This window comes from Nilaparvata lugens, chromosome 10, assembly GCF_014356525.2.
Source record: "Nilaparvata lugens isolate BPH chromosome 10, ASM1435652v1, whole genome shotgun sequence".
In the NCBI taxonomy this organism is placed as follows: domain Eukaryota; kingdom Metazoa; phylum Arthropoda; class Insecta; order Hemiptera; family Delphacidae; genus Nilaparvata; species Nilaparvata lugens.
In genome coordinates, this window is record NC_052513.1 from 515,854 (window position 1) to 529,949 (window position 14,096).

The 14,096-nt window shown below is 36.4% G+C and overlaps 1 protein-coding gene across 1 annotated transcript in view; it reads left to right on the plus strand.

Annotated features, from left to right (window-relative positions):
* LOC111058695 (serine-aspartate repeat-containing protein C-like) overlaps window positions 1–13,482 on the plus strand; it is a 55,035-nt gene extending 41,553 nt beyond the window's left edge. Inside the window, exons 2-3 of the mRNA XM_039436577.1 lie at window positions 12,452–12,503; window positions 13,244–13,482. Of these exons, the coding sequence (XP_039292511.1) occupies window positions 12,452–12,503; window positions 13,244–13,482 (291 nt within the window). The remainder of the gene's footprint in view (window positions 1–12,451; window positions 12,504–13,243) is intronic.
* Window positions 13,483–14,096: the final 614 nt, after the last annotated feature.

Consider the following 14,096-nt stretch of genomic DNA (forward strand, 5'->3'; position numbering starts at 1 on the left):
TATGAACACAAAGTTAAGTTAATGTTCCAAAGTAACACAATTCATAAAATTAGAAATAATGTATACATCAAAAAAACTCCAAATCAAACAAAGAAACTCTATAGCTTAAGAAATATATAGCTTAGCTTGAGTAATGTATAGCTTAGCTTACATTATAGTACATTGCACTAGCACAAACAACAACCAAACAACAAAACACAACAAGTCACGACGACTAGCCTGCTTGAACTGAGGAACTGACGCAGCGCGACCACGTGGAGCCAACAGGCGGGAGGGGTAGCGGGGTAGTTGCAGACTCAAGTTGCAACTCAAGTTAGCGCTGCAACTCGCATTGCCAACCGGGGTTGGCAACCGCCTTTGATCTTTACCGACTCCGGTCGGAAAACCAAATTTCGATTGCCAACTCGCAAAATCGGTCTCCAACTACGGTTGGCAATGCGAGTTGCAGTTGTTTTAATGCGTGCAACTCAAAATTGCCGATAAATGTCGGCAATCATTGGTTGCCAACTCCGGTGTAAACGCGGCTTTACACATTCAAATCTGCTGGAACAATTTTGAGGTTAAAGAAGGTTAAAACTCAAGGTTTTCAGATAGTTGAGGGTTACTGAAGAGTTCAGATGGTCGAAATAAGTAACATTATTACACAAATGATCACTGTGCCAAATTATAAATCTACGCAAGATTCAAATTAGTGTAGTGTATTAATTTATCACATGACCTCCTAAACGAATATTGGAATACACACACTATAGTGAGGTCCACGTTATAATGGCAGTGTACGATTGATAATACTGTTGCTGTCCTTTTCTATCATACAACAAAACAGATAGCGCTATCTCTTTCAAGCTTTGCAATGTTGTCTGTTTGCCAGAATATTTTATTTTCACTTTTGACGGTGACTGTACAAAAGTAGACAATAAAATTCTCAGCCGCCATTTTTTTCTTCATTCTATAAAAATACTTGAGTACACAAGTCGTATAATTGATTTAAAATGTATTTTTGAAACAATGAAATGATTTTTAGACATCACCGTATGAGAAACACAAATTAAAATACCTGAAATAACATTTTAAAAGTTGATAACTAACCATCCTAGACTTTATCCACGCTTCAGTTAGACCTACTCGAATAAAATAATATTAAAAGGTTATTTCAGAATTGAATTCATTGAAATTACTTATTTTGATTAGTATTTATATTTTTCTATTATTTTTAAGAGAAATTGGAATAGAATACCTACCAAATAACTCAATTTCTGTTGTTTTGAAATTAAGATTGTTGCATCACAGCTTTTTAAATTAGCCGCCATTTCAGGTTTGTATAAAGATAAAAATCTAATCTCAGTTATGAAAGCAAATTTTTGAATCAAATTATGAAAAATATATTTTCTCAATCAATTTGACTTCAAATTGATTATTTTATCAATGAAATGATAATTATTATTAGATCAAATTTTATGGGATGAATTGAGTAACAGCTGTGTACACTCAGAGGCAAAATGGAGAGACTTGGCAACGTTTTTCTCCTATCTTTCTTCACTGCCATTATAACGTGGACCTCACTATAGGCATGTCATTATTGCAATAATAGATCAGTTAGACACATTACCCTTGAAGGAGGCATTCTCACACATATCCACTCAAATATATTGCTCTGAAACCGCCTCCACATGAAATGGTAATTAATCAAGGAGCTCATTACGCATATTAATTGTGGGAATAATCCCTTGTACTCGTAGCTTACAACTCTGGTGAGCACATTGCTATTCAGGCAGGCATTGCACCATCACCACTTCAAGTTGGCATCTTTCAAAACTTTCCTCTTATACGGGGAACAACTTTCGTATTAGTACTCGACTCTCACACTCTATCACACTATTTTCCTATCTTCTCTCTCATACTCTCACTTACTCTCTTTAAATTCCCTACTCTTTCTATTGTTCTTGCTCTCAGTCTTTCTTACTCTCTCCTATTCTTTAATACTCTAAATCTATTTCATACACTCTTACCCTTTGACTCCATCTTAGTCTCTCTTTCCAACATAAATATGAATAAATCTAATCTATCTTTTACTCTCTCTCTCTCACTCTCTTTCTCTCTCTCTCTCTCTCTCTCTCTTACACTCTCTTATCCAGTATTACTCATTCTTATTCTCTCCAACTCTTGTTTACTCTCTCTTACTCTCTTACTTTCACTTTTCTCACTTTCTCTCTCTCACATTCTTTCTCGATCACTTTTACTCTCGCTCTCTTTCTCTCTCTCTCCCTATTGAGGGAGATAAGTTCAAGGGCTGTGTGGCAGAGAGGACCAGGAGTCCTAGCTCTGCCCTAATAAAGGCAAATAATCAATCAATCTCTCTTATTCTTTCTCAATCATAATCACATAATTACACTACAAAACTCTTAAATTCTCTCTATGTCAACTCTTCCACTCTCTCCAATTCTTTTCTCTTTCTTACGTATCTCTTCTTCTTTTTATTTCTCCCATACTCTCTCATTTCTCTCGTTTCCTTTCTCAGTCTATCTATCTCCCCCGTTGCGCTCATCCTTTCTCTTTATCTATCATATTGCCTCATTCTCACTCCGTTTATCCTCTTTCTATCCATATTTCTCTTTTTTCTGTATTTCTTCTTCAACCTTTCAATCTCTACCTCACCCTATTCCTTAAATACCTAATCAATTCGTATCTGTATCTACCTTTACGCTTTGTCTCTCTCGACATCTCAATCTGTCTCTGTCATATTCTCTCTCCATCCCTCTTATATGTCAATCTATTTCACTTTTTGTGTAGTTGAGAAGTTGATATTGTGGTAATTATTCATATTGAATGAAAAAGGCTAAGAGATTGTCAAAAACCACTGATTTATTGATAATTAGAAAGACCGGTTTCGGTTATTACACCATTGTCAATCTCTGATAAACTGATAGACTAGTTATCTAGTTGTCTAGTAACTGACAATGGTGTAATAACCGAAACCGGTATTTCTAATTATCAATAAATCAGTGGTTTTTGACAATTTCTTAGTCTTTTTCATTCAATCTATTTCATTCTTATTTCTTTCCTTCCTCGTCCTTCATCCCTCCCTCATCATCTTCCATCCTCTCTCATTCATATACTCCTCCTTTTCCTCACTTACACCTTACTCACTTTCTCTTTCTCCCTCTCTGTGCAAAACTATCTCTCAGATTATCTTCTCACCGAATTTACACGCCGCTTTCAACGATTGCAGACCGCTTATAATGCTAAAGTGATCCGCCTAATCGCTCCCATAAGACTTCCTTGCTACTTGCTGCTTCAAACTTAGTTCACTCTCCATGCAACTCTCCACATCTAAATCTCTGGATGACTGTGTTGAAAATACGAACTTAGCATAGACATGCTTGGAATTTTGATAAATTCTTCGCGAGATAATCTAGAGATACGTATATATTCTGCATGATAATTATTACAACTTATACTCTACAAGATTACTATACAATATTATATGAGTTGGGTGTGAATTTGAAGTACAAATTGAGTAATTGGGAGATTCTTAAGCTTCAAGTTTCAAGGCCTCAAATCTTCCACGTTACTTGTATTTGAACTGTTTGAAGTTGTTTAAAACTTGAATTTGAACTGATTAAAGCTTTTAAAGGTTGCGAGTGATAAATTACATGAGGTTTTAATTACGGAACCTGACAAGAATATGAATATGGTATACAAACTTAGAAATTCTTGATATTCGAGCTGTTTTGAAGTTGTTGAAAACCTGAATCTGAACTGTTAAAAGCTTTTAAACATTGAAGTAATCACATACGGAATTAATTGACCGAGCGAAGTGAGGTCTAAGATTTAAGTCGACGGTTTGGCATTTCTCTTAATGTTTGAATGTTTAATGTTTAAATTTTTGAATGTTAAAATGTTCATATGTTTATATGTTGCGCATTTACAGCGAAACGCGGTAATAGATTATCATGAAATTTGACAGGTAAGTTCCTTTATTGATTGTGCGTCGACGAATATACAATGTTTTTGGAAATTTTGCATTTCAAGGATAATATAGAAGGAAAAAGGAGCCTCCTTCATACGCCAATATTAGTGTGAAAATCAGACTATAGAATAAATTATTCATCATAAATCAGCTGACAAGTGATTACACAGATGTGTGGAGAAGCCAGTCTATTGCTGTATTTCCATAAGGTCTAACACGGTATTTAGATGAAAACGGTAGGGGTCATGAAATGTATGCGCAGTGGCCAGCCAGCCAGATTGCGTCATCGCCACCAACTGAGGTTTTTTTAACACCTATTAGAAATTTATGAAACGTATTATTGTTAAAAACAGATGATTGAATATAAAATGACGTCAGCTACACCGGAAATTTAGCACAAACATGCGCGTGACACCTACCGTCTTCTTCTATATACCGTGAGGTCTATTAATAGTTTAAATCAGGTACTTGTGGATGAGAATACTGCGTGAGGTCTACTGTTCACAGAACTACTAGTGTAGAAACCTAACGATAATATGAATGTGATATTCAAGTGAGGAAATTTGTGATACTCGTGTTATCTACTTGAAACGCTTGGAAACTCACTTGATAGTTTTGCGGCTAGAAATGTGTTATTGTTTTCTGGTAGTTTCTATTTGTTCGAAAGATATCACTAACAAGAAGCCGAGAGGAAATTTGAAGGTACCCATAAATCAAGCCAAGAAACTGGTCATAAAAAGTCGCCCCTAAAAGCGGGATAGGCTTGCGAAACTAACTGTTGATTCTCTCTCTTTCTCATCCAACACCTGATCCTTTCCTATCAACTACCTTCTTTCCCTTATCGACTCTTTCCTTTTAATTCTTCTCTTTTCATTCTAGTTATCTTCCTCTATTCTCCCTACTCTTTATTGATACATTCTCCTCCCTTATAATATAATTTTCTATTCTCATCTTCAATCTCCCCTCAACTTCCCTTCATTCCCCCTTCAAAATCTTCACATATTTTACCTGCTCATCTCTTCCTTTTTTTCCTCTTTTTCTACCCTTCTACAAACTGATTTGTACCTCCTCTTCCTTCTCTTGGTTCCACTCCGCTCAAAACTTTGCACAAACCGTTTTCAATTTATGTTTTTATTTTCTCAATAATCTGTTCTACTTTCCAACTGTCACAAAGTTCTCTCTTTTCGGCCCAATCATCTATCTCTTATCTCTGACTTCTCAATTCTCAATTCCATTCATATTACTCTTTTTTTCCTTTTGCTATTCTTTTGCTTCTCATCCTTCTCTCCCTCATTATCTAAATCATCACTCATTATCCTTTCTCCCTCTGTTCCTTCTTTTCCCTATTAAATCCCTTCCGCTACTCTTCACTTCCATCTCCAGCATCAACTTCACTCCTTGCTCCTCCTCCTTCTTCTCTTCCTTCTCTTCTTTCTACACCTCTATTTCTATCTGTCTCTATGATTCTTTTCTATCCCTCTTTCTTAATCGTTTATCTCTTCCAATCATCCTTTTCCACATCCTCCTCTCTCTCCTCCTTCTCACCATCTTCCATTTCTTCTTCCTTTTTGTCTACCTGTTGATCATTTTTCTTGTCTTACTGCTTATCATTCTCGGAACTTCTCCTCTCCACTGCCTCATCATCTGCATTTTTCACTTCATTATTTTGTTTTCGTTTCTGTCTTATTCTCTTTTCAACTCTTACTGCTCCCCTCCCCTCCTGCATTCCCACCTATTTTCTTCTCCTCCACCTCCTCCTGTTTCACAACCTCCCCACTCCTCCTCACAATCATCTCCGTACCTTCTCTTCATCAAGTACACCTTCCTTCTCCTCATTCTCCTCCTTCTCCTCCTTTTCCTCCTTCTCCTCCTTCTCCTCCTTCTCCTCCTTCTCCTCCTCCTCCTCACCCTACTTTTCCTCCTCTACCCTTCCTCCTACTCCTCCTCCTTCTACTCCTCCTCCTTCTCCTCCTTCTCCTCCTCCATCTCCTCCTCCTCCTCACCCTACTTTTCCTCCTCTACCCTTCCTCCTACTCCTCCTCCTTCTACTCCTCCTCCTTCTCCTCCTCCTCCTCCTCCTCACCCTACTTTTCCCCTCTAACTCCTCCTCACCCTACTTTTCCTCCTCTACCCTTCCTCCTACTCCTCCTCCTTCTACTCCTCCTCCTTCCCTCCTCCTCCTCCTCCTCACCCTACTTTTCCCCTCTAACTCCTCCTCCTCCTCATCCTCCTCCACCAATCAATCCCCCAATCCAAGTCGATCAACTACAAATCAACCAGCAGTCACCCCCCAATACAACCAATCAGTTGACACCTAAACCTTTCCCCCCTTCCCCACCCCACCCTTGCAACCGAGGTGAGCAGAGTACTTTATGACAGTAATAAACCTGCCATAAACAGTGTGATACATCGCGCTTGCAGAGCCATAACTCTTGTAATGTCACTTGTCTGCCAGATCTATTGATAAACTTCGACTGGCTTCCTTCATTTCAACTCCAATCTCCTCTATAGTCTTCTCGTGACTCAAGCATAGTATATATTACTATTTTACTATTATACTATATACTATTCTTGGTCGTGAAAGACATTTTAGACACTTCATCTTGAGTTCGTGGGAAATTGTAGATGCTTTATGATGTCTTAAGATGACCCGAGGTGAAGGAATGGTTAACTTTTAGTGAGTTGCGACACGAACTTCATAAACTTGTAAATGAGGACACGTCTGTCGATTAAGTGACATTATATTGCTACAGGTTGACTCAGTTCTATGAATAAATTGTTGAACTAGGTTCTAAAATGTGGATGTCTTTTTGAATTCGATTGCGTGAATTGGGGATTGAATTATTTTGTAATGGAATTTCGTATGATGTATTGATTCATTCATCTGAGATGTAAGAATTAGTTTTTTTTGGGAATTTTGGAGCATTGATTTTAGAATAATTATTTGAAAGATTGTCCACTCTTACTGTAGTTATTATGCCTTTCGAGAACACTACTCTTTTTCAATGTATTCAGTCATCATTTCTACACTGTAACCAAACCTTAGACCAGTTATAGAATAGACACGCTGGGAAGTCTAGCCTCTGAAGCCAACATCTACTGCCAAATCCACCCATCTTGACGTCACAATCAAGCTAACAACAATGCATTGTTTAACAACAATGTACGTTAAACACCACAAACACTTACACAAAAACTCATTGCTGTGACGTCAAGGTGGGCGGATTTGGCTGTAGATGTTGGCTTCATCGACTTTCAGTATGAATATACAATGAGCCGTGTCTATTCTATAACTGGTCTAAGAACCAAACAACTTCTAGTCAACTTTTCAGTCAATTCGAAACGGAACTTCTTCTTTTGAAAACTACATAGAAAGTGGTTCTAGAGAAATGTTCCCCAAATTTATTCTCTCTATTCTGAACCCATTTTGTTCTTTGAACTCCTCATGGTGACAACTCTGGGCATAAAAAATTATCATTCAGTGGAGTTAATTTTAGGAATTCAAATATAAAATGTCGTCGATATGAGAAGACAAAAATGCGCTTCAAATGGTGAAATATTTCTGACTGTTTATATGAACAGACCAATTATTTTGAAATGTTCAAATCCACTTTAACATTTCTATCATGAATGTTGAGATCATCAATGTTGAGTTCCTGAATGTTGATATCATTAATGATGAGTTATAAATGTTCAGATTATGAATGTTGATATCATCATTGTTGAGTTCATGAATGTTGAAATCATCAATTTTGAGCTTATGAATGTTGAGATAATTAAAGGCTTAAGCCGTTCTATTGCACATAAAATTGCCTATTTATTCTTCCATACTAAGATTTTGCAATTCAAAAATTCTGTGCTTCATTCACATAGGTACTTCTACATGTTCTCAAACTTTTTTTCCATTACTTATCCTTTAAATATATCACATACAAAATGATAATCAATGCGGAGTTGGGGCTTCTGTATTCTTTTTATCTCAGATCTCTACACTCTATTCAATAATAGGTGAAAATCATCTTACTATGTAGTTGTATTATTGTAACAATAGTGGAGCTCGTGAAGTATTGAGAGATCTCTTCTGTACTTCAATCTCTTCAACAAACATCAATTTTTAATAATTCATTATAAATCATCAAAATCATGGCTTGAGATAACGAAAGACAAACAATTATTCAATTCAATGATAACTCACTCGAGTTCTTTTCATGAGTGTTTCACCAACTCTTCAGATTGAAATCATGAATATTTAATATTCTATAATTCAATCAATTCAACCTATTCAGTTGAATTGAAATATTCGATAAATTGATCAAAATTCACAAAAACTCTCCCAGCTTCATTTTAAAACTGGACCACCGTCTCTCAGCTCAAATAAGCTTTCTACAAGAAAAATAATGTTGTCAAGTGCGCAGTCCGATCAATGATTGCCGCCTTACTCAGTCTCAAAATTTAGGACAAAGCAGTCTCCAAGGAAATCAACAATATATCTCCAAGCTTATGCCAGCAGGACCGAGAAAACAGGGCCTCTGATAAATTACACCAGCTATTCCAATTTGTATATTGCGCCTTGCTCTTAGTAGCGAATCATAATTATTATTCCTGAGTAATCAATATGAAATTGGTTGTTGTCTTCCGATAATTAATCTCCGATATTACGTTGTGAAGATGCGTAAATATCGTCAAATGGATGATATCGATTGAATTGATTGTTCTCTTCTAGTGATTAATCTTCAATATCACATTGTATTGATCTACAACTAAATAATGTTATTGATGGAATAGATTATTCTCTTCCAGTAATTGATCTTCAATATCGGATAGAATAGGGGCATGTAATCAACTGGATAATAATAGACTATGGATAGGATCTATAAAATTAATGCTCCCTTCTGAAAATCAATCAATCTTCAATATCGGATAGAATAGGGGCATGTAATTAACTGAATAATAATAGACTATAGATAGGATCTATAAAATTAATGCTCCCTTCTGAAAATCAATTTGCAATAGATATTATATCATCGTGAAAATTTGTTCAAAATAGAATCAATTAAGCCAGAAATTGCACTGTGGGAATTCTTAAAATTGTGTGCTTCTTACTATTCAACAATTTTTACAAAGTATATTGTAAAAATCCTATAATATTTCACGGTTCGTCTGTCAACATGTCGACTAGGAATTTGTCTGGAAAAGGAATTTCCACTTAAATTCATTCTAATTTTCATTGAATTTTTCAATTTCAATTTCCTTCAAAATAAAAATGTGATCAAAACTAATAGAGTGAAACAGTTTTGGAAAAACAAACGAGATAACTCACAGTATAATCCAGTCAAATGGTCGTTTTCCAGGAAACAGCCCCGAAAGAATTTTTCTCGGCGGTTCTATATGTTTTTTGAAATTTCTAAATTTATTTGAAATTTTATTCTTTTTAATTTTGTCGAGAATGATTTTTCTTGAGAAACTCAAGGTTCACGAGATAAATCGGGAAAATTGGAAAAAGTCCGAAATTTTGGGGGTTTTTGGGGGTGAAGCGGCCCTCTGGCGTGTCAGCAAATTTTAGATTCGAATTCAGCGCCCCCAAAATACATATAGAACCGCCGCGAAAAATTCTTTCGGGGCTGTTTCTTGAAAAACGACCATTTGACTGGACTATTTCTTAGCTTCTAAATACTCTCAAAAACTGATTTGAAGCAATATTTTTCTCAGAAGGTGCCCAATTTCAAATATCCAAAATCGTTTATTGGATAATATGGTTCTTTAGCAGAAATTACATATATCCTTCCTCCAAGACTAGAACAAAAGTTAGTTTCAGTTACACATATAATAATACTGTTGAAAAGATATGCTGTAATATTGCATAAATGATGAATAATGATTGTTCAACTGAAAGTTAGGTACTTTCGGGTCCTGAAATACGTATACTATCTTCATTCATCAGTATGTGGCACAGAATTCAGTGTGTGCACCATAGTAAATTATAGTATACAGTATATAGTATCATACTAAGTATATAGTACCATAGAGAAACAATAGCGTAAGTAGATATCCTATGGTATAGGGCGTTTATGTCGCAACTTTTACTGTTATCTCAAGCCGATTACTGTCGATTTTTACTGTTTTGACCGGGTAACAGTATATGAACGGCACAATATGAGAGACTACAAGCGTCATAAAGCTTCACGGGAAAGAACTGCGAAGACTATAGGCTTGAGATAACAGTAAAAGTTGCGACATAAACGCACTATACCATGGGATATCTACTTATGCTATTGTTCCTCTATGATAGTACAGGGATAGTACTTTCATTAAACACAAATACAACTTCAAAGAAAACAAAATACACCACCTAAACAACCATCATTTCTAAACAATTTACTCTCCAGTTCACTAATTATGAACAAACATCAACTAGTCCCCAAATACTCATGATAACACAAAGTTCTATAACATAATAACACTCTAGTTTATTCACAAAGAAACTTCCCCGAAAACATCGCAAAACAATTTGTACAAACCAATTCAATCAATTTCAAACTTGTCAAAAGAAGCGACGCTTCAATGACACGCACAAGACATTTTGCTCTGTGAGACAATATTGATACAGCAAGCAAGGCACGTACTGACGTGATGTGTATATGCTTCACAGACTCACAGACCAGACTCACTGTTATATTATATACATGTTTGTAGTGTAGATATGTATGCTCTACATTCTATGTGAACATCTATAGATATTCTATATCTTTAGACTCACTGTTATATACATGTTCTAAGTGTATATATTTATGCTCTATCTATGTACTGTAGAAATATGTATATACTGTTCAGTAGTGACGAAACCTCATTGGTCAGTGAGGTTAAAGCAAGCCAGCAATGAAAATATGCGAGCGGTGGGGTTTGTAAACAGTGGAGGCAACTCTCTGTGGGACCAAACAGAGTTCTGTTCTGGAGAGATAGCAAATTGCAATTACAATATTCCAGCATTGTAACAGCTGGTGCTAGTTACTTGCGTTGGTGATGATCATTTGCAAATTTCTGTTGTGTACATGGAGGAACTCTTGTTACTTGAAAATGATGAAAGTATTGATTGTGGATGGTTTTGTTGGTTAAGATTATCAGTGGTGGGGTTGGAAATTGTACGGGTTTTGTTTTTGAATTCATTTACTGCTGAACACTGTGAATTTCGAACCTCATTCTCGTTGTATAATACTGATATCATCTTTTGTTACTGATTAAATTGATTTCCATCCTTATTAATGATCTTCTTATTAGAGTTTATATTTTCAATATCGCTTGCATTCCTAAATTACCAACAAGAATTTCATCAAGAACATTACAATCCAATATTTGTGACATCTGAGAAGATCAATGAAGAAATAATGCTTCTGCAGCATTGTTCGAAGCATTTCCGGAAAATATTATTATTATTATTTTATTATTACGGATGATGACCACAAGAAATTTTCTCTTGTGCGTGGTGGAAGAGCGTTGATAGATTAATGAGATGATCTAATCTGATCTAATTCAAGTGGATGAAAAACACATTGAACAATCTACATTCTCAGCTGGTAACAAATTTATATATTTCTCACGTTCTTGTTTTATTACGTGAATTTCCCATCTCCCCAGATTCATCTTGATCACGAGTATGTAATAGATTCGGTAATATAACATTAATTTCTGAAACAAGTTCCAACTCTCATAAACTTGTAGTTCTGTGAATAAATTCTGTCTGTCGGTCAAAAATACCGTGTTTACTAATGTATATATTATTCCATTCTTACTCATTGTATCATCCATGTGGTTCTCTCAGCTAATAAGTTTCTATGAATTGTATTTGCTCAACGGTTCCCATGACCATATTTGGGGAGCTTGGGTTGGGCCTTGTCTCGGCCAATGGTAGTAGAGCTCAGCCTCTATTGGTCGACAGCTAATGGCCAATCGTAGCACGTCTCTCTTACTGTGCATTGCACTGTTTAATATTGAGCTTTCAATTTACTAGATATTGATAATGGTATAACAACGAAAACTGGAATCTATATATAAAAAAGCGAAATGGCACTCACTAAGTCACTCGCAGAACTAAAAATCTACCGGACCAAAAACGTTCAAATTTGGTAGGTATGTTCAGTTGGCCATTCATAGGCGCACTAAGAACGTATTTGGAAAAATTTCCATAGATACGCCCAAAATCTTTCGAAATCGTTTTTCCAGCGTTATTTAGCGTTTTCTCAGCTTTATCGAGAACAAATGAACAGAAAATGTTCAAATTTAGTACAGAAGCTCACCTTGGGTGTAATAATGTTGTGTTAGAAGGAATTTGGAATAACGCCAAAGATACTCCCAAAATCTGCGTTTTTCCAGCGTTTTTTTACGCTTTCTCAGCTTTATCGAGAACAAATGAACAGAAAATGTTCAAATTTAGTACAGAAGCTCAGCTGGGGTGTAATAATGTTGTGTTAAGGTCGGCGCACACAGATCGCATCGGACGGACTGCACGCATCGGAAGATCCGTCCGATGACGATCTGTGTGTGCCTACCTCTAGAAGGAATTTGAAATAACGCCAAAGATACGCCCAAAAAATTAGCTGTTTTCTCAGTTCTTTCATCAAGCAATAGACAGAAAATGTTCAAATTTGGTACAGAGGTTTAGCTAGAAATTTTGTGATGTGGTGGCTTTAATATTTCATCAATATTCATTAGATTTCATCAGATACGCCCAAAATCAGCATTTTTCCTACGTTTTTCTCAGCTTTTCTGCGTTTTCTCAGTACTTTGACTTTCTGATGGAATGAAGCATGCTCAAATTAAAAATGCAGGCGAGCGAAGCGAGCCCGCTGATCTCATTTTTGGACGATCCAGTCGGGAGTCCAGGGGTCGGAACCCTCTGGCTTGACGGATATGGCGAGCGTAGCGAGGCTGGCTTGTCTGTTATATTAAATTTTTGGCTTTGACAATATCAAGTCGTTCCAATCCATATTGATAGGTTGAGTTCTGTTTAATCATAGATGAGTAGATTCACGATTCAAGGAAACATCAATACATAATCATACACACTTCGTTCAACGTGATACAATCATCACGTTGGGTATATCAACACTATCATTAGCACATCTTTTCTTCAAAGTAGCTTTGACCATGTATCCCACAGGATAAATGATGTTCCCATTATGATCATAATCACAAAGGCCTATCAACGAACATATATATTATTGATGCTGAGGATGTTGATGCCCATAGGACTACATAATGTTTTACAGGTACAATGAGGTTACTTTGCTGATGATGATGATGATGATGATGATGCTGACGATGACAGTGACAGTGCCAGTGCCAGTGCCAGTGTCAGTGTCAGTGACAGTGGCAGTGACAGTGACAGTGACAGTGACAGTGTCAGTGACAGTGTCAGTGACAGTGACAGTGACAGTGACGGTGCCAATGACGGTGACGGTGACAGTGATAACGATAACGATAACGATGATGATGAGGATGATGTGATGATATACTGACAATAATAGTACTGAGGGTGATGCCCACAGAAGCTTGTGCGTGGGTGATGAATGAGAGGGATGATGATGAGAGATGACGACTACTTTTTAGGTAGTCGGGACCTACGATTTATCGTCTCCTCCGAAAGACGAGGTGGCCGTATCTATGTGATTGTGCTGTGTTCAATACAATGGTTATTGGTTATTTTGATGATGATGATGATATCGATGTTGATGCGGTTAACAAGGTATTCTCATATTTATGATCATAACGTTTACACAATATTCTGATAGTAATAATAACGATTATGATGATGTTGATGATAATATCAGGTTTACATGATAATCTGTTGATAATGTTCCTGACATGATATCCGGATCATGACGTTGATGACTATGATAGTCATGTTATCTAATATAAGTCACACATATAAACAATAAAGTCATCTTAGTCACAAGTTTAAAAAAAGGTGGAACAAAAATTAAAAACAAAATTTTGAAAGTTATAAACATAAATCTAGTCGATTTGAAAATGCCAGTGCATCTGGTGTAGCTACCAGGAAGTCATCCAGCCTGCCCTCATAAGCTGTTCTTGTGCACTCTTCTACAATGTGTCTCATGGTTTGCACAGCGAC